This window comes from Eumetopias jubatus, unplaced genomic scaffold, assembly GCF_037043125.1.
Source record: "Eumetopias jubatus isolate StellerSeaLion01/CBP00866 unplaced genomic scaffold, mEumJub1_p1.0 scaffold_3, whole genome shotgun sequence".
Classification (NCBI taxonomy): Eukaryota; Metazoa; Chordata; class Mammalia; order Carnivora; family Otariidae; genus Eumetopias; species Eumetopias jubatus.
In genome coordinates this window covers 109,354,130-109,373,769 of record NW_028274809.1, presented here as the reverse complement: position 1 = coordinate 109,373,769, position 19,640 = coordinate 109,354,130, and the positions used below count along the sequence as shown (strand labels likewise).

Sequence of the window (19,640 nt, the reverse complement as noted above, 5' to 3'; positions counted from 1 at the left end):
TGTCCAAGATGAGCCCCCATCACAGCTCTCCCAGCCCAGGGGGCCACATCCCGGAGTCCAGGGGTAGGGACTCCTTACCGTGGACAGCATGTGAGGGGCAAAATCAAGTGGGAGCTCCCGAGGAGGGAGCAGCTTTGGCTTTTCTGGAAAGTTGGTAAAAAGTTCCTTTCTCCCCCTGGAGTGTGGATGGGAGGAGTGGAGGGCTCTTTGGGGAGGTCTGGACAGTTGGGTGGTTTCTGATTGTGGAAGGGGGAGGCCTACCTCCCTCTGGGTGGTTCTAGCCCTTCCAGAAGACCTCCTACTCACGTGGAAGGCTGGTTCTGCTGTTGACTAGGGAGGGGCTCAGCTTGGTGGGTGGTCCCTGAGGGGAGGGGCACCTGTCCCCAGCCTGGGCCCCTCCAGCACTCCCTCAGGTCTCCAGTGCTTCTTTTAGCCTAAATCTCCTTTCGGCTGACTTGGCCCTGAGATCACGGGCTTTGGGCCTCAGTCTCCTCATCTCTTCTCATGGATTTGGAGAACACCTGTAAGCCTTTTGGATGCCTTTGGATGAGTGACTGCTGCTGTTTTGTGGCTTCCAGTTCACCCACCCCAGCTCAGCTGGGCCCTTCTGGCTCTCCCTAACCCCTTCCCCATCCTGACGTTGGCCCTGCTGCCTCTGCTCCCCTGTGCCTCTGTTTGGGACTGTTCCGGCCTCCCCAGCCCACTCTAGCTTCCCCTGGGCTCTGGGTGGCCCTAGCCTGGCCACCGGCCACATGCTTATCTGCTGAACAGGCTGGAATTTCAGGCCCCCTGGGAGGGCAGGGGAGAGGGGGAAGGGGGGGCTTTCATCTGCAGTCCCCTGGGGAGGGAGCCTTCCCTTCCACCTGGAGAGGTGGGAATGGAGGAAGAGCGGCCCCTGGGCCCCCCACCTGTCTCAGGGGTTAGGCTTCCAGCCCTGGGACTGACGGACTGACAACTGATGAGGGCCATAGAGCTCTCTGTGCCCTGGCTTTTGACCAACCAGTCACATTTCAAGACGTGGTAGGCTGATATCTGTGGTGGCCAAGTTTTTACATATCCAGTTAAGGATGTAAAAAAGAAAACCAAACATTGCTCTTCACTCTCACCAGTGTTTCGTAAAGGAAAGGGAAAATCGCTAAAAGAGGAAGGAGGTAATTTTAGAGTGACCGTCTCCCAAGCAAGGCCAGTTGGCTTCCTCAGCCAGTTAGCCATTCTTACTGGGGGCCCACAGAAAAAGATGATGAGTCTTTGGGGACTGGTGTCAGGGAACAGTGACTTCCAGAACACAAGGACTTGTTAAAAAAACATATCACCAAGTGGGGGTGAGGTGAGGAGCTTCCTGGGTTGGGGGAGGGGCGGGGGTGTGCCCAGCCCCGCCTCAGTTGGCCAGTAGGAATATGGAAATGTTTTTCTAGTTTTGTATTTCATGGCAAATATTTTTGCAAACTTTGCATTCTGCTACACAATCTATCTGTGTTGGTTATGTCACAAAAGTGCTTTTTTGTTTTTAGAGAGGGAGAGAGAGAGTTGGGGACAGAGGGAAAGGGAGAGAGAGAATCCTAAGCAGGCTCCATGCCCAGCGCAGAGCTCAATCCCACAACCCTGAGATCAGGATCTAACCGAAATCAAGGGTCAGATGCTTAACCAACTGAGCCACCCAGACGCCCCTTCAAAAGTGCTTTCTTTAGCAGCTGAATCTTTGGAATGCAGCAAGATGGAGTCTCAGCAAAATGAATCTTTTGTAGTAAACTCTAAACATACCTCCTGTGATGGCTGGGCATCTGTGTACTCCCCACTTGAGAATTACAAGTTGAATTTGGGCTTTGGAGTCCATCAGGTTTGGGGGCCTGGCTCTGCCACTCATCAGCCGAGTGACCTCCCTGAGCCTCAGTTTCTTCATCTGTAAAATGAGACAGCAGTGCTCACCTCAGGAAGTCCTGCTGACGTGAGCCCAGCTGGAAGGGGGTGTCAGAGGTGGTGGGCCCCCTCGAGGTGTGTCCTCGGACCCGGCTCCCCAGGGTCATGCCTTGCAGTGTGATCTTCGTGGAGCTCAGGAGGAGGGGGAGCCCAGCTGGGCTTCGATCTGACAGTGAGGGGACCGCTCCAGAGAGGGAGGTGAGCTGGCAGCACTTTTCCCTTAGGAGGAAGGCAGGATGTCAGATGCCAGTCTTTAGAGCCAGCCTCTCTTGCCACCACCTCACAGTCAGTCTGGGGAAATGGAGGTCCTAGAATGGGGATGCAGTAAGAACAAGAGAAGGGACCAGGGCCCCTTGGCCAGGCTTGTTTTCTGGGGGCAGAAGTGTGTGTGTGTGCATGTGTGCATGAGTGTGTGTGTGTGTTTGGAGCTGGAGTCTGGAGGCTCTCTCTCCTCCCTGAGACCCACCTGCCTGGGGCTGCTAGGCCCTTGCCTGGCCTGGATCCCAGCTTGCATGCGCTCTGAGCTACTGTTGGTTTCCCTTTCTCTGGTTTTCTCTCCATTTCCCCTTCCTCATTCTGGCTTCTTGCTCAGCATCTCCTGGTCTCTGCTCTGCTTCTCGCCTGGCTCTGCAGCCTCCTTGTGGTTCCTGCCGCCTTCCTACCATGGCTGGGGGCTACTGAAGGGCCGTGGGCAGGAGCCCCACGAGGAAGTGTGTGTGAGTGTGTGTGCATAGACACGTGGGTGAGCAGCAGCACGTGAACATGAGAGTATTGGGTGTGCCTGTGGCCTGCGCATGGGAGCCTGGGAGTGTGCAGACGGTTGCCGCGTGGGGGGCCTCGGTGCTGGGGAGCATTCTTGCCTCCCGAGGATGGAATGCTGTTCCTGGCTCTTGCCCAAGGCTTGTGTTTCAACATTTATCTTTCTTCAAAAGTCTTGGAGCCTTTGGGAAGCTGTAAGGGAAAGCCTGATGTGCGGCCATCCTGGTGCTGCGGGAAGGCTAAGGAGTTTTATTGGCCAGGGACACTCTGCTGTGTCTTCTGGACTCACTTTCTGGGACCCTGGGCTCTGCTCCTAGGTAGGAGCCTCAGTGGTTTCTCCCTACTGCCAGCCGCAGCGGGGCTGGAGTGGGGCCACACTCCTTCCCAGACAGGTCAGGCCCCTCATTCTTCCCCTCTCCCCATGGCACAACCCAAAAGCACAGCAGCAGCTCTGGGGCCGCTCACCGTGGCAGGCTGATCCCTGGGAGACCCCCAGCCTTTGGGGGAAGCACGGCTGCCTGCTCTGAAGGCAGAGCCGCCTGACTGCTCTGTGAGTGAGTTCACCGGGCTCTCCGGGAGGAGGGGCAGACTTTGCTGGGGCTGCATGCTAGATGAGAAGATGCAGCCACTTCCTTGTGCCCAGGGGTAAGAGCCACAGCCCTGGAGGGGCACCCAGTAGAAAGGACCAGGAGTCAGGAGCCCTGGGTCTAGCCTTGGCCAGGCAACAGGCTACCTCCGCACTCTTGCCTCCCTCTTCTTTCTCGTTAAGTGAGAGTGCCAGGGGCCCACTGTAGAAGAAGGGGCCAGGGGACGATGATCCTGGGGAAGGGGCTCAGCCTGCAGCACAGCAGGGTTCAGCAAGGCTGGTGGGGTATCCTCAGGCCAGACTTACCTGTTGGAGCCCATTGCCTCTGCCACTGCCACCACTCAGTCACTGGCCAGAGCAGCCCATGGGCAGTGTGGCCTCAGCTGGGACACAGTGATGGTCTAGCTCATTTGCCACAGCAGGTGAGATCTGAGCCACATGTTCACAGCCACCGCAAAGCCACAGTGTCCTGGCTTTGCTCCTTCTTAGCCATGTGGCCGAATTACTTAATGTCTCAGCCTTACTTTTCTTATCTCTAAAGTAGGGCTAAGAATATGTAGCTTAGGACATGGCCTCAAGATTAAATGAGATACTCAGGAGCAAGGCTACCCAGTAGCAATGAACACACCTCCCCCTGAAGACACCCAGGGCCCTTTGGAGAAACGGCTGATTCTAGGGGCAGAGGCAACGTATCAGAGGGTGGTGGGCTTGGGACCCTACCTCTCTTCTTTCTTGTGCTCTCTTGCGGGTGCTTCTGGGGGGTCCTGCCCAGCCCCTGGGTTCCCAGAGGGTCTGAGAGGAGCATGGGAACAGGCTCAGGCCACTAGTGTCAGGGCCCATGCCGTGGGTCGAGGGGCCCTGCAGCATAGGAACAGGGGGAACAGGGGCCCGGCTCTTCAGTGCCCACAGAGCTCCCTAACATGGCCCACCCCTGCTCTGTGTGGCAGAGATGGAGGAGAAGGAGGCAGCCAGAGCTGATCACAGAGAGAAAGCCCCAGGGTGACAGGGAGGGAGCCAGAAACCCAGAGCCCGTGGGCAGAGGGGGCAGAATATGCCAGACTGGCATGTCTGCCTGGGGGAGGGGGCAGCTCTGGCCTTTCGCGTCTTGGGGTGTCTCCCTCAGAAGAGGGCCCAGCTGTGTGTGCTGAGTGATCTGTGGGAAAACCTGCCTGCCCATCTGTCTGTCAGTCTGCCTGTCCTGCCTGTCTGGGAGGTGTGTGTGAGGTTCGAGGACGTGCATCCTGTTGCTGTGGTCCCCCGGACCGCAAGCTCTCCTGGGAGGAAACAGTGAGGTGGCAACGCCCAGCCCCCCGGGTACAGCTCACTTCGCCACCAACCCTGTCAGAGGCAGCGGCCAGGCAGGTGCCGGGAGGAGATGATGAGAAAGGTGAAGGTCTGATGGGGGTCTCAGCAGCTGCGCGGTGGGTCCTTGGAGGGGAGCTGGATGAGGCCCCTCCCCACCGCTTGTGTGTGTGAGTGTGTGTGTGTGTGGGGGGGTTGGGGTTCTGGGAATGCTCGGGGTGTGGTGTGAGTGGGTCCCCATCTTGGCTGGCTGTGTGAGATGCCTCTGCAGCAGCCATGTCAAGGGGTGCTATAGTTGCTGGAGGAGCCCTTAGCTTTCCTGTCTGGCCCAGAGCCTGGGGACCAGGGCTGACTGGGAACATGGGCCCTGCCTCCCTTGGGCTTCCCTCCTGGGCCCCTGGACTTGGCTCTGTTCCCCAGCCTTGGGTCCTAGAAAGCACTCCTGCCCTGTGCCATGCCATTCAGATGTGAGTGTGTGTCCCCTCAATGCAGGAGAACCCGGTCCCTCTCTGGAGGAAGGAGAGGTTAGAGCCCCTGGGAGGGGATTGCCCTGAGTTCAGGGCTCCAAGCAGGGCCACCCACTGTCAGCCCATTGGGTGAGTGCCTGCAGACATGCTTATCCACACTGTATCTGCTGGGCTGGAGTGCCTTGTGCCCGGTAAGGCCTACTGGGTGCCCCTCCTCCAGTTTTGGGGTCTGGGAGTGGCAGAGAAGCTCAGAGCTTACTCCTGAGTGTAAGACCTTAGGCTATGTGTCCTGATTTATCTGTACTCACCTGCCATCTGTCACATGCAGGTGAAGACGCTCACCTGTAAGAGGGAGTGCTTGGTGACTGTAAAGTGCTTTGTTCAGTGCTCCGTGAGTAGTAAGTGATCAACTGCTCCTAGTTCAAACAAGCCTGGCCCCCAGGGACCTTCCTGTTCCTCTGGGGTTGGTGGTCATGCAAGTGTGACTGCAGAGACACAGGCGCCTTGTCCCAGGGGTCATTTGCTGGCTGGGAGGAGGAGAGGTGAGGGTTTGGCAGGACTCCCCATATGGGCCGTGGGAGTGGGATGCTCTGGGCTGTGAGAAAGGTCACAGCAGAGAGGCTGGGGAAGGGGCACCTCCCTCCTCTGAAGCTCCCCCTGAGCCCTGGTGAGTCTCCTGCCCTGCTCAGGGAGGGGCTGCTGGCCCCGGGTCACGGCCCAGGCTCAGTGAGGCTGAAGTGTGGATGCTGTCAGAAGCGGGTTTGTTTCTGCCACCAGCTGCCCGGCCCTGCCCTGCCCCGGACTGTCCCTTCTGAGGCAGATGGGCACCACTGCTATCTGGCTGGGCTGAGGACGTGTTGAGAAGGGGTGGCACCGACGAGGCTTTCTGGACTGCTGGCCGCTGGGCTGCTGAACCGTCCCTACTCCTTCCCCCTGGGCTAACACCAAGGTGTGGCAGGGCCTGTGCACCTGTCCTCTGTCCCATTGTCAGAGAGGCTCTCTGTGTTTCTTACAAAGGGAGACATGTGTGACAAGTGTGTAAGTGTGTGTGACACCAGAGTGCCTGGGGCCCTCCCCCTACATAACCCTGGACAGACAGTGGGAATCCTGCCTCTCGGCCACCAGGCCCTCCTGCCCACCTGACTCCTGCTTATCCTTTGAAACCACCTTGGCTGTCCTGCATTCTCTGAGCCCCCCGGGGAGCCGGCTCCTCTGGACACCCAGAGTCCCCCTGCTGCTCTCAGTGGTCTGTGTGTGAGCTTGGCACAAGGAAGCCCCACTAACCGTGTATTGAAGGGGTGGAGCACCGGTGCCGCTGAGGCCCATGGCCATGGCCACAGCTTCCCTCTTGCTGAGTAGAGGGCTGAGTGCATGCGTGTGTGTCCTAGGGTGAAGGCACTGGTGGGGGCTGAAGAGTGCAGCCTTGGGGCCTCTCCTGGGGATGGGGACAGATGGCAGCATGGCTGAATAGCTTTCAGGTGGTGGGGAGGGGATTGATCATGGTCTGGGGCTCGCCAGCAGCTGATCAGGCAGGGGTTCCAGTTACATAGGGTGGACAAAAGGAAGCTAGTAGCGGGAGGTTGTGCGGTCTTACTGGACTGCATTTTGTCCTGGTGCCTCTTTGAGGCAGGCACGCCCAGCTTGTTTCTCCCCCTAGTAACCATTCCAGCAGTGCCTTGAGGTCGGGGACCCAGACTGTGTGCCCTCCTTCTGCCATCTATAGAGTGGGGGTGGGTACAGTGAGGATTAACGAGGCCAAGGCCAGCACGCACTCCCGCACATTTTCTCAAGCCTTGGCCACACGGTGGTTACCGTTTGAGGTGTGGAGAGGCTAAGCAGTTAGCCTGAGGTCATGCGGAGCCGGGATCCTGGCCCACTTTCCTGTGCTGGTCACTCCCCTGCACACTGCCTCTTCAGGCCCATGTCACCCAAGACCAGACCTCAGATTAATGTGAGTGCTAGCTCTAACCCTAGATTTTTTTTTTTTTTAAGATTTTATTTATTTTTCAACAGAGAGAGAGAGAGACAGCGAGAGAGGGAACACAAGCAGGGGGAGTGGGAGAGAGAGAGAAGCAGGCTTCCCGTGGAGCAGGGAGCCCGATGTGGGACTCGATCCCAGGACCCCGGGATCATGACCTGAGCTGAAGGCAGATGCTTAACGACTGAGCCACCCAGGCGCCCGCTCTAACCCTAGTTTTAAGGGTGACCTTTCACGGTGAGCTTTCTGGCCATGTGTCAGGCTGGGTACCTTCTGTGCACAACCTTTCCATTTTGCAGAAGAGGATCCTTCGTCTGAGAGATGGGATGTTTTGTTCAAGGTCTTGATTCTGTCCTCACAGCTCACAGCTTAGATTAGCCAGCAGCCACCAAGAGCAAGCGGTGTGTCGGGCCTGTCCCCAGCCCTCTGCAGGAGCTGGGAACATGGAAAAAGGCTGGACACCGTCTGTGACCTCACACTTTTCATATGGCTGGGGCAGAGCCAGAGGCAGACGCATGGGCACATTACGGAGTAGTGAGGAGAGTAGGTCCCCGGCCCTAAGTGCTCTGGGGTGTGTCGGGGAGAGAGAGGGCAGGGGCAGCTTCACGGGGGTGTCATCTGAGCCAAGACTCAGATGACACCCCCGTGAAGCTGCCCTTCAGGTGGGTGACCAGACAATGCCCTTGAGGCTCAGAGAGAAAGTCCCCTTTCCCAGTGTCTTCTCACTGCTGGGCCTGGCTCGCTGTGGCTGGCCTGACAATCTCCCTGGTGGAGCACATCACCCGGTTGGGGAACCGGGGCCAGGTGTGCGTGTCTGGGTGCAGATCTGGGGGCTTGGAGTCCTCGGGTGCTCTGGTGGCAGGACTGGGATTAGGGACCTTTTGCTGACTGCGTACGTCTCCTCAGGGAGAAGAGAGGAAGGGGGTGGACGGGGCCACTTCCCAGTCCTCCTGTCTTAAGGGCCGACCAGGCCTTGATCCTGCTTCCTAGGAGCCTCTTGCCCACTCCAGTGGCCTCTGTTGAGTTCTGGAAGTTCTTTTTCACCTGGTGTTCCATATTTGTCTTTGGAGGTGATGGGGCCAAGGGGCTGGCGTCTGATAGTGGGGTGAGTCACCCACTCAAGCTCCATGCAGAGTGGGCCAGGCGCCTCCACAGCTCCACCCCGTTTCCACGGGACCAGCTGGGTATGGTTGCCAAGGGGGAGGTGAGGGGGGAGCCCGTGGCTGGCAGGAAGTGCTGATTTTCTTGCTCATGGTGGTTTTGTTTTGCTTTTTACCTCTCACCTCAGTCTCAACCCTTGGCCTGCAGCTGCACTTGCCCAATAAACTGTGCTGTGACCATTGCAGCGCAAAGTTGTTGGCGGGCTCCTCTCCCATGCCTACCCCTGCTCCTCCTGCTGCGTATATCTTCCCTCACCATCCTCTGTGACTTATGGTCCCCTCAAGCTATTTGAAATTCCCTGGTAACGTACCTCACATCTCTCTGGTCTCCTCGCCTTTGCTGCATGCTCTCCCAGCTATTGAGCTGCCCCTTCCCCTAGGAAGTCTTCCCTGATTGCCCAGGCTGTATGGGCTCTCCGCCCCAGGATCCTGCAGTGCCGTGTGCTTCCCTCTGTCTGGATCCATGTCCAATTGATGTCTGCTACCCCAGCAGAGGGGTCCATGGCTGTGCACAGAGCCGGCACTTGGTGAGGTGGCTAAATGAACACGCTGAGAGAAGGTCTGAGAGCCGACGGGCCTGGCTGTGGCCCCCGAACCTGCTGGAGATGGTGCAGCAGGCAGCCTAGGCCATCCTAGGACCAGTCAGGGCTGGGAAGGGTCCGGGCTCTCTGTTCTGGGACAGGGCATCCCTCGGTTCAGGCTGCCGATTTTCCCTCCGCCTGCCACCCCCACCCACTGCCACCTTTCTTATTCCTTTTTTTTTTTTTTTTTTAGATTTTATTTATTTATTTGAGAGAGAGAGAGAGAGAGCATGAGCATGGGGGAGAGGCAGAGGCAGAGAGAGAAGCAGACTCCCCAGTGAGCAGGGAACCCGATGCGGGGCTCAATCCCAGGATCCCGGGATCACGATCTGAGCCAAAGGCAGATGTTTAACCGAGTGAGCCACCCAGGTGCTTTTTCCTTCTCCTTCTTGTTGGGCTTTGGCCACTGCCTCTGCTGAACATCTCAGTGCTGTCCTTCTGCGTCCTAAGGAGGTGCTTAGGACGCAGAAGTGGGACTCTCTCTCCATCTTGGTCTCTGCCTACCTCTCTTCCGGCAAACCCACCCCACCACTGCCTCAGCTTCCCCTTTCTTTCTTTCTTTCTTTCTTTTTTTTTTTTTAAAGATTTTATTTATTTATTTGACAGAGAGAGAAAGTAGGAACACAAGCAGGGGGAGTGGGAGAGGGAGAAGCAGGCTCCCCGCTGAGCAAGGAGCCTGATGTCCGGCTCCATCCCAGGACCCGGGGATCATGGCCTGAGCTGAAGGCAGAGGCTCGACGACTGAGCCACCCAGGCGCCCCAGCTTCCCCTTTCTGACCCTATCTCTCCTCTTTCTCTTTGCCTGCCCTCCCCTCCCCTGTTGCCCTTGCCCTTCCTCGCCTCCACCCTCCCATCATACTTCCTCTCAGGCTCCTGATCCAGCTCCCTTTTCCAAGTCTTTCCCCTCTTCTGGCCCTGGGTCTCTCTGCTGCTACCGAGCCCTCTCCCCACCTCTGCCCTCCCTTCCCACTCTCCCCACACAGCTGAGAAATCACAGTTGTGACTCATCAGGGGGAGAGTCTGCCTCTGAGATGTCTAGTTGGGGGTAGAGCAGGTAGCTGTGAACCTGTGTGTGTGTGTGAGTGTGAGTGCCAGGAGTGGGCCCAGCTTGGCCCTCTGGGCTGTAGAGAAGGGAGCAGGTCACATCTGAAAATCTAGTCAGATTGCGTGCTGGCTCCCAGTGACATGAAGAGCCTGACCCCTGGCCGCCGCTCGCTGCCTTCCGTGTCCTGGGGTGGTTACCTCCTGCTCAGGGCTGCTCTGCTCCTCCCTCTGGTATTCCTGAGTCTTGGGTCCAGGAAATGGAGTCATGTGGGTCGGTGGGGCTGCCCTTACCTGGGCCCTCTTGTGCTCAGCTCACTTTTTAGCCACCAGGGTTGGGGTGGAGCCCCCAGGGGTGCAGTGTGAGATCAGCAAGGAGGGGTGCCTGACCCCTCAAGCTGTCTTTGAGGGTATCCCCCTCCTCCTGGTTTCAATCACTCCAGCAAGGCTGACCTAAGCTCCTCCGGTTGGCCTGTACAGGATGAGGAGGTCTCAAGACTTGGTGGACTCAGGGTTGCTTTTGGGGATCACAGCAGCCACGAAACCTTCTGATGGTCCCAGTGCCCTGGGCTGCATGATGCTGGCTGTGGGCCCCCAGGACGCCGGCTGGGGTGGGAAGCCATCTGTGGTATTGGTGATTGGGCACTCTTGGTTTGGCCACCCTCTTTCTCATGGTAATGCTTCCCTTCTCCCGCTGCCTTGGCAGGTCCTCCAGAAACTGGGAAAGGCGGATGAGACAAAGGATGAGCAGTTTGAACAGTGTGTCCAGAATTTCAACAAGCAGCTGGTGAGTGTGGGTGGCCTTTGGCCTTAGGGAGCTTGTGCAAAGTGGAAGTGAGGCTGCCAGGTAAAAAATGTCAAGAGCTGAGTTTGTGGAGTTAGAGAGCTGGGAGAAGGGGCCAGTGTGGGCTGGCAAAGTCACGGAAGACTTCCTTGAAGAGGGAGCACTGGCTCTGGGCATGGACCAAGGGCAATAGGAGGGAGGGCTGGGGGTATCATTAGGTCTTTGATAAGGCATATGAAGGCCTGGGGCAGGTTGGGGGGGGGCGGTAGGGGTTATGGGGGAGTGGGCAATAGATTTTGGCCAGACTCTGGAAAACCTCAAATGTCAAGGCAAGTGGGAGCTAAAGAAGCTTCTTGTGAGGAGAGTGGCGTTTGCAGAGTTTACTGTGGGAGCAGAGCAGACAGAATCTGATTTGAGCACCTGCTGAGCATGGCCTATGGATGCCTCCCAATAGCCCTATAAGGAATCCAGTATCATCGTTCCCCTTTTATAGATGAAGAAGTTGAGGCTAGAGAAGTTGGGTAATTTGCCTAAGGCCATCCTGCTTTGGGAGTGGATTTAGATCCATACTTGTTTGGTTCCAAAGATTGCAATGGCACCCTTACCAAGTTCCTTTAGACAGTTCAGAGACCAGTGACAGAAGGGACTTAATCAGATTGGCAGCCTGGGGGCGGTGGTTAGATACAAGGAAGGACTTCCTGACTGAAGGACCCTGAATACCTTAACTGGGATGTCCCTGAAACCTTTTCCCTCACATAAATCTGCTAAGTCTAAAATTGGCCACTTTTTTTTTTCCGTGACCCTGCGATCAAGACCTGAGCTGAGATCAAGAGTCAGACGCTTAACCTACTGGACCACCCAGGTGCCCCTAGAATTAGCCATTTCTGTGGCTGTATCTGAAGATATAGAAGAGAGGAATGAGATGACCCTGGTGGTTCTCCCCTCTCTGGGAAGGGCCTGGTGGCAGGAAGTGAGGGAGAGCTGGGCCATGGCCCTGTGCCTTCTGCAGGCCAGCCCCCCAGTGAGAACAGATGGGGATGGAGGCCAGCAGGGGCCACAAGGAATGGGAATGGGCATGGGGGGTGGGGTCATGGTCTAAGCTGTGCTCAGAAAGGGGCCAAATAGGCCCAGACTTGGGGCTGGGAAGGACCAGGCCTCTCCCTACTCCTCGTTTATGCCTGAGCCCTCTGAAAGCACTGAAGGTGCCCACCAATACCTCTGCAGCTGGAATTAAACCTGGGGGAGGGGGCTTTCTTTGGAGAACTTTGACAGTCCACTGGCCAGGAGCTGGGAGCTGGGGAGCATGCTGGGAGAGGGAGGAGGGTATGCTAGGAGAGGCCCATGGGCCATGCTGGGAGAGTAGGGGGCATGCTGGGTGAGAGTGGGGGGCATGCTGGGAGAGAGTGGGAGGTATGCTAGGAGAGGCCTGAGGGGCATGCTGGGAGAGTAGGGGGCATGCTGGGTGAGAGTGGGGGGCATGCTGGCAGAGGGCTGGGGAGCATGCTGGGAAAGGGCCAGGGGGCAAGCTGGGAGAGGCCCAGGGAGCATTCTGGGAGAGGGCCAGGGGGTAGGGGACATGATGGGAGAGGGCCTGGGGACATGATGGGAGAGTGCCTGGGGTTGGGCGGATGCATGATTGAAGAGAGGGGTGCGGAGAGCAGCTGGGAAAGTCTCCAGGGCCAAGTCCACTTTCGCCTGCCAGAGGAGCTCAGTGGAGAGGCTCCTTAGGGCAGGGATGGGAGCCCTCATGGCTGCTTGTCCCCCAGGCCATGAATGGGAGGTGTTTCAAGGCCCAGGTATGTGCCATGTCAGAGCCATCTACTGCCCCTGTGGCCCTGGGAGAGCCCCTGCTCCCTGGGTGTCAGTTTTGCAAAATGGAGGCTTGGACAAGAAGACTGAAGTCTTTGCTTCTGACTCTTTCTGCTGAAAGCCCCTGGGGTACGTCCCCTACTCAGCTGGTTTCCTCAGGTTATGGGATGCTCTGAAAGTCTTTTAGGGAATCACTGTTTCTAGAGTCCCTACTCTAGACTAGGTACTGCTTGTGTTTTACAGACCTGAACCTTGCGTTCCTGAGGTGGATGCTGATAGTCTCTTCATTTTATACAGGAGGTACTTGAAGCTCAGTGGGGTTAAGTGACTTTTCCAAGGACACACAGTGTGTGGTGTCCAGATCTGTCTACTCTCAGGTCGGCTCTCTGGAGCCGAGCCACAGTCCTGAGGACGACTGGCTGGGCTGGGGAGAAAGATTAGGGCAGCCCCTGAGCTGGGTGGGGGTGATGGGGCTGCCCCATCAGCTGGGCTGTTTGGCGGAAGGCGAGCAAAGTACACGTCTGGGAGCTGAAGTTCCCTGTGGCCTGGCCCCAGTGCTGGGGCCAGAGTGTTACTGTCCACTTTTGTCCCTCAGAGTCACCCCCTCTGGGCCCTGGCTCTGGACAAGGAGTCACTCAGTGATCCTTGGGCAGAGGGGACAGGCAGTGAGGCCAGGGCTGAAGATAGTCAGTGCTGGTGGCTCCCTGGAGGTGGACATGGGGTGGGCACTTGAGCTGGGGCTCTGTCTGCCTTCAGGTTAGGTGGGGTGGCTGGTTTTTCAGGGGCCAAGTAAGAAGGGGTAGATTTGAGGTCTCATTTAAGACTTGGGTAACCCTCTCTTGGGGGTTAAGGCAGCCAGGTGGTTCTGGATTTGATGGGTGTGTGGGGGTGGCTGGAGCCCTGGGCTTGGTCGACCCTGGGAAAGGTGGGGTGGAGGCTGAGTGTGTGAAGTCTGGAAGCTGAGTGTTCTCCTGCTCTTTATCTTTGAACACCAAGCGCAGTGGGCCCCATGCTAGTCAGGGACTAGGCTGGCAGGGGATATGGGCTTCAAGGAAGCAAATCTCCTACCCCTTCCTACAGGTGCCCTAGGTGAGGGCGTACGTCACCTTGCTGTCGCCGGCTATCACAAGGGACAGGTTTCATAGCCCTTCCTGGGCCCACTCAGCACCTGTCTTGGCACTTCTGCCCTCTGTCCCTGCACTGAGAAACAGCTTGGCCCACTCAGAGGACCCAGGATAGCTCCCAGGAAGGCCTGAGTTGAACCTGAGCTGGGGGGTAGTGGAGGGGGGAGGTGAGTGGGCCAAGCTCTTCCCCCTGGGACCACCTGTATCTTGCACCCCAGGGCTCATTATTGCTTGTCTGTTGCTGAGGTGGGGCAGGTTGGGTTCCTTCTTGTTCTTAGGGCCTGCTCTGCTCCAAGAGGGCATCCCTGGCTATTGCGTGAAGATCCTTTGGAATGGACTGCAGAGGGGTACAAGTCAGCTGGGGCCAGGGGGAGTCCTGCAGGAGGGATGTCCCTGCCGCCTAGACCCACTGGGAAGATGAGGGCTTGGGCCTTCAGACCACTGATGGGGGCTGATGTCAGGGGAGGCAGGGAGCACACTTTGCAGGAAGGTGCAGCAGGGATGTGGGGTGCTGGCCAAGCCACCCCTGTGGATTTACACTAGGTGTTGGTACTGGGTTGTGGTGTCCTTCCAGACTCCTGAGTCCAGAGCCAGGAGAGCAGGCTGAAGGGACTGTGCTCCAGAACTTCATTCTTCCCTCAGCTGCTCTTCAAGGAGTGTGTTAAAGCCCTAGGAACCTCCAGAGAGTTGTTTCTCAGGTGCCCTATGTGGGGGCCAAGGGAGCCAGTTTGGGAGCAAACACACAGGTTCTGTGCTGGCCTGACTGGGCGCTGCCCTGCAGGAGGCAGCTGCATGGGGGAGGGCTGTGCCTGATCCTGGGGACTGACTGGGGAGTGTGGCCTAGGGGCCCAGCTGCAGTTGGCACATGTGAGGCAGAGCTCTGGGTAGCCCTTTGCACATCTGTGCCCAGTGTGCCTGCTCACAGCGTGGCCTTGTTCGGGAAGCACAAGGGGCCCTGGTACTGCCTGAGGCCCAGGCAAGCACAGCAACCCGCCCCTTGGGAGACTCCTTCCTCGGGGTGCAGAGTAGACAGGCGCTCGCAGGATGGTGGGGAGGGGAGTGAGATGACAGAGGCTTGGCAGGAAGAGAAACTGAGTCTGGAAGATTCTGTGGCATCAGATGAATGCAGTAGCCTCGAGTCATGAACACGTTTGAATCCTCATCTCCATCACCAAAGCATCAAGAGTGGGATGGGCCCTTCCCCATTCCCAGTTGCACAAGGCCCACATCTGATCCCTGATGGAATTCCAGAGAGATTAGGATGCTGTGGATTGGCCTTTAATCTTTAATCAGCAGGCCTCCATCTTTGAAGTTCCTCAGAATTCCGTGTGGCCAGGGTTCTCTAGGCTATCTGTGGTCTGTGGGGATTGAAGGAATTTTGGAGAGGGTTTTTTTTTTTTCCCACCACCCCTTGTTTCTTTGTTTTTTTCTAATTGTACATCTTATGCACTGCCTTGGAACCCTCCCTGCATGACACCTCTATTGTCTTCTGGAAGCGCCCGTCATGATAAACAGGCAGCTCCCTGGAGGGCCTGAGTGCCCAGGCTGTGGGGGTTCTCACCAGTTCTACCAGTCTGTGTTGCACTGGGCAAGTCACTGAACCTCTCAAGCTCCCTCATTTGTCAGATGGGGACAGTGATGCTATGGAGATGGATGCAGGGAAAGAGCCAGCCCCGCTGGACAGGTGGTACGTGATGCTCTGAGCACACTGGGAGGGGAAGAGCAGGCCCTGGCTATGAGGAGGGAGAGCCTGTTTGGGGGGGTTGGAGAGGTTTGAGGGTGCCTGGGGTGCACCTAGAAGGCTGGTTGTGTCCCTGCTTTCCCTCAGCTGGAGTGGAGACCACTTTTCATCTCCTGCAGAGGTGCCAGGCAGGCCAGGAGTGGGACTGTGGCTGCTTGTGGGTCTGTCTGTCTAACCCTCCACCAGGGCAAGGGAACACAAAACAAGGGTGTTGCCGAGATGTGAGCAGCATAAGGCAGGGAGATGCCAGGAGTGTGCTCGTCCCCCAAAGAAGCCAGCTTCTGGCACTGCCATCCTTGGCCCTCCAGAAGCCCTCTCTCCTCAGGTCCCCCCACGGCCCCACATCACCATCCTCAGCATAAAGCCCATCTCTTGGAGCTGGCCTTCAAGGCTAGACGTCTGGCCACTTAGGCTGTTCTTCCTGAGCACACACTAGCTGGTGGTCTGCTAGGCAGGGGTCATTCATCCCAGCTGACAGATGAAGAGACCAAAGCTCAGAGAGGTTTGGTCACTTGCTTAGGGCTATATGTCTAGTGAGGGCCAGAGTTGGGTGGGTTTTCCTAACCCCAAAGCCAGTGTGCTCTCTGAGACCCTTTTGCACGTGGTTTCTGGAAACTCCAGCATCTCACTGTTGGTGCTCACCTCACCTGTTGCCTCAGCCTGTTCACCCCCTCTCACCTGGGGCTCAGTTTTCCTGCTCCTGCCTTGTGTGGCATTGATAATCCAGAGGAACTGGAGGTTTTGCCTCTGAGTCCATCCTCTCTGCTGGTCCTGCTGTCTCAGCAAGTCCCTGGGGCTGCCTCCCCAGCTCAGGGCCTTCACTGTCTGGTCCAGTCCCCTGGTCAATCTTTTCCTCTTACATCCTACATCCTCCCTCTTGGCTGGGCCAGTGTCCTGAGAGTCGTGAGCATGACCCCCCGCTTCTGTGCATCCTGGCTAAGCCATTTCCTTCCACCTTCCACAGCCTACTTACCCTGGCCCTTCCAGGGCCATCCTCTGTCCCTGGCACCATGCAGTGGGAGTGTGCTGGCCTAAGCTTTCGGGGCAAGGTGCTGGGTGTTCCACTCCTGTGTTCTGTGCTCATTGGTCCTTTGGTCCGTGGTTGTGCAGGGGCATGCCTGATACGTACGCCAGTCCCTTTGTACATGTGTGCTGCATCATGCGTGTCATTCAGCCTGTGCCCCCCGGTGCCTTGTTTAGGGTGGAGGGGTCTCTACTTTCCTGCCTTCTTTACAGAGCTGAGAAGACTGCCTAGAAGAGACAGGTGCTGACAAACCAGGAGGAATACCCCATGGCTCACAGGGCTCCTGAGGCAGGGATGGTGCTGAGAAGTACTGGATGCTCAGTATGCATTTGCAGCCAGAGAGACAGTAGCTGCCGGCTCCGAGGGGCGCTCTGGGCCAGGCCATGCCCAGGAGCTGTTGCTCATGTCTTGTCTTCTCTAATCCTGCCCTGATGAGGACAGTGGATCTAGGGCGGCCGTCAGGAGCAGCCTGTGTTTGTCCACACGGGAGTGCAGGAAGGACAGGGTCGGGTACAGTGTGTGCCCCGGGCCCTCATCCTGGCCTTGGCTTTCTCTTTGCAGACTGAGGGCACTCGACTGCAGAAGGATCTCCGGACCTACCTGGCCTCAGTCAAGGGTGAGGGGCAGGCAGGGCAGACCGGGTCTGGGTAGTGGGCTTCATGGGACACTTAGGGGCCTTTGCCACATGAAGCTGATGGGGGCAGAGCTGGGATGGGGACCAGGGTTTGTGGTGGAGCGGTAAGTGCTGACAGTGGGGCCTTCGGAGGTGGGGGCAAGGGTGACCCCTCCCTGTCCCTCCCCTGCCCCCACCCACGTCCCTCCGTGGCCCTGGCTGCAGCACGGCCCTTCTGCCCCACAGCCATGCACGAGGCCTCCAAGAAACTGAATGAATGTCTGCAGGAGGTGTACGAGCCCGACTGGCCTGGCAGGGATGAAGCAAACAAGATAGCTGAGGTGAGTGTGAGGCAGGTGACCTCGGTCCTTCCCAGAGGGCCCTCTGGTTTCAGCCTCAGACCCATTCCGCCCTGCCTTGCCCTCTGGGACAAGCCCTTCTGGTTTTCGGGCTTTCACATGCTGTGTGCCCTTGGGCAAGTCACCTCCCCTCCTTGACCCTACCAGCCCTGGGCTTATCTGTCCCTTATACTTGCCCTGGGAGAGGCTAGAGGGCAGGAGTTACTACCCTCATTTTACAGCCAAGGGACCTGAGGTTCTGAGAAGCCTCTGGGCTGTGAACCCCAGGTCTCTGGGAGGAGAGAGCTGGGGACTTGGTGTGGCCCAGCTCCCCGGGGCCGTATACTCATGAGCTCTCACCTCCTTCAGAACAATGACCTCCTCTGGCTGGATTACCATCAGAAGCTGGTGGACCAGGCGCTGCTGACCATGGACACATACCTGGGCCAGTTCCCTGACATCAAGGTGAGAGGCACTCTTTGTAGATCTGTCCTGCTCCGGCCGGGTAGCCTGTGCAGGGGGAGTTGAAGTGGGGATAGAAGGGTGGGGGGAAGGGGTCAGCCTTGGGTTGGCTCAGGCACTGAGGTGACTCTGCCCTGAAGGCTGGCATCTCCCTCACCTGGCAATTCATCCCTCTAGGGCTGATCCCTCTGAGGCCAGCCCACCAGCGCCTAGACCTGGGCCTTTCTGAGCTGAGGGCTTTGGGTCTCCGGACTTGGGGAAGAGACCCCATGGTGCATGTATGTCTGTGTGGCCACGTCACTGTGGAGTGACTATAGGTTGTATAAGGTATATTAAGGGCATGTAAGGCCTGAGCATGGGTGCCTGATAGGTGCCCTCCACTACAGCCAGTGGGCCCCAGGTGCTTCAGACATGGAGGCAGAGGTGTTGAGGCGAGGTGGTGACTGTTGTGCTGGACCTGACCCCCTGGGGGTTGGACTCCATGCTGGCCCCCGTGGCTACCCAATGCGGATGCCCCAGGCTCCTCAAGATGCCTTATGGGGAGTGGGCAAGGGAGGCCAATGGTGGTAGCCTACCAGTAGAGAAGCCTGGGGTCCAGGAGGGAGAGGCTTGTCGCACACAGTACTGGCTGGTTTGTACTGGCAAAAATGGCTGAATATTAAAGACAGTGGTTTGACCTCTGTTTAAGAAAGGACCCCCTGAGGGCATGGGTCGCCTTGAAGGGGTGAGCTCTTTGCCCCCAGAAATGTTGGACGAAGTGTTTCAAGCATGCATTAGATGCACTTCTTGAGCCTGGGGTCGACTGCCCTGGGCCCTTTGGCTTCATCCAGCTCCCAGTGCCCACAGCCCAGTTTCTCTGAGCCCAGCCTGGGTCAGCATCCCAGCAACCCCCTCACCTCCGTCTGTCCTCAGTCACGCATTGCCAAGCGAGGGCGGAAGCTGGTGGACTATGACAGTGCCCGGCACCATTACGAGTCCCTTCAAACTGCCAAAAAGAAGGATGAAGCCAAAATTGCCAAGGTAAGGGCTGGAGGGCAGGGTTGGGGGAGAGCCTAACGGAGGGTACCCAAGTCCCCTGGAGGGGCCTTCTTCTTGTGCTGTGCTCACTGCACCCTTTTGCCCTGTTGGTTATCACTGCTCCCCTGGGGCAGGAATCATCAACCCCACTTGCAGATGGGTTTACAGCTGGTGACTAGTCCCAGGTGGTAAGCGGGGTGAGGGATACTGCTGGGATCATGGCAGGTGAGGGAGAGGCCTCTGTGGGCACCTGGGTGAGGGTCCACTTCCTGCCTATTCTGTGGTGCTTGCCCTGGGCCCTGGGCCCTCCGCCCTGCTCTGAGGCCACTTTCCAGGATGAGAACAGGCCTGGCTTGGGTTTCACCGGGACGGCCCCACCCGACCTGGCGTGCTCTGAGTGGAATTCTGTCATGGGATCCGATGTGACCCTGTCTCCGCTGGAGCAAGCCTCGGGGCACAGGGCTTGAGCTGGTCACGCTGTCCACAAGTGAGGGGCTGAGGGTGGCTCCCCTCTCCCCAGCCCACCCCGGGGCAGGACCAAGCTTGCTGAGCCCCTCTGCCCCTGCTAACGACTCTCACATTTTGCTTTGCAGTTGGAGTTCACCCCTTTCCCTGCCCCTTGCCCAGGGCTCCCTTTAATTCTTTTAGCCTCAAGGGGCCTTTACCTGCTGGGGGGCTGGCCCCCTGGAGGGGTGGCCAGCTTGTCTGTCATTGCATTTGAGACGTTTGGACTTGGTGTTTAATATCTGTGTCTTTGTTTCTCTCTCCCCATCTCCCTCCTGTTTCTCCACTCTCCTTTGCCTTGACCTCCCCTCCCCACCCCCAGCCTGTCTCGCTGCTTGAGAAAGCTGCCCCCCAGTGGTGCCAAGGCAAACTGCAAGCTCATCTCGTAGCTCAAACTAACCTGCTCCGAAATCAGGTGACACTGGCTTCTAAC

General features: G+C 57.7%; 1 protein-coding gene across 14 annotated transcripts in view; it reads left to right on the top strand.

Annotated features, from left to right (window-relative positions):
* BIN1 (bridging integrator 1) overlaps positions 1-19,640 on the top strand; it is a 55,416-nt gene that overhangs the window by 16,766 nt on the left and 19,010 nt on the right. For 7 of the 14 annotated variants that reach the window (XM_028101210.2, XM_028101213.2, XM_028101214.2 and 4 more), the window contains exons 2-7: positions 10,498-10,578; positions 16,835-16,889; positions 17,133-17,227; positions 17,594-17,689; positions 18,599-18,706; positions 19,530-19,622. In XM_028101210.2, coding sequence (XP_027957011.1) covers positions 10,498-10,578; positions 16,835-16,889; positions 17,133-17,227; positions 17,594-17,689; positions 18,599-18,706; positions 19,530-19,622 — 528 coding nt within the window. Of the gene's footprint in view, positions 1-4,576; positions 4,684-10,497; positions 10,579-16,834; positions 16,890-17,132; positions 17,228-17,593; positions 17,690-18,598; positions 18,707-19,529; positions 19,623-19,640 lie in introns of those variants that run through there. The other 7 variants (XM_028101212.2, XM_028101217.2, XM_028101218.2 and 4 more) reach the window with 3 other exon arrangements.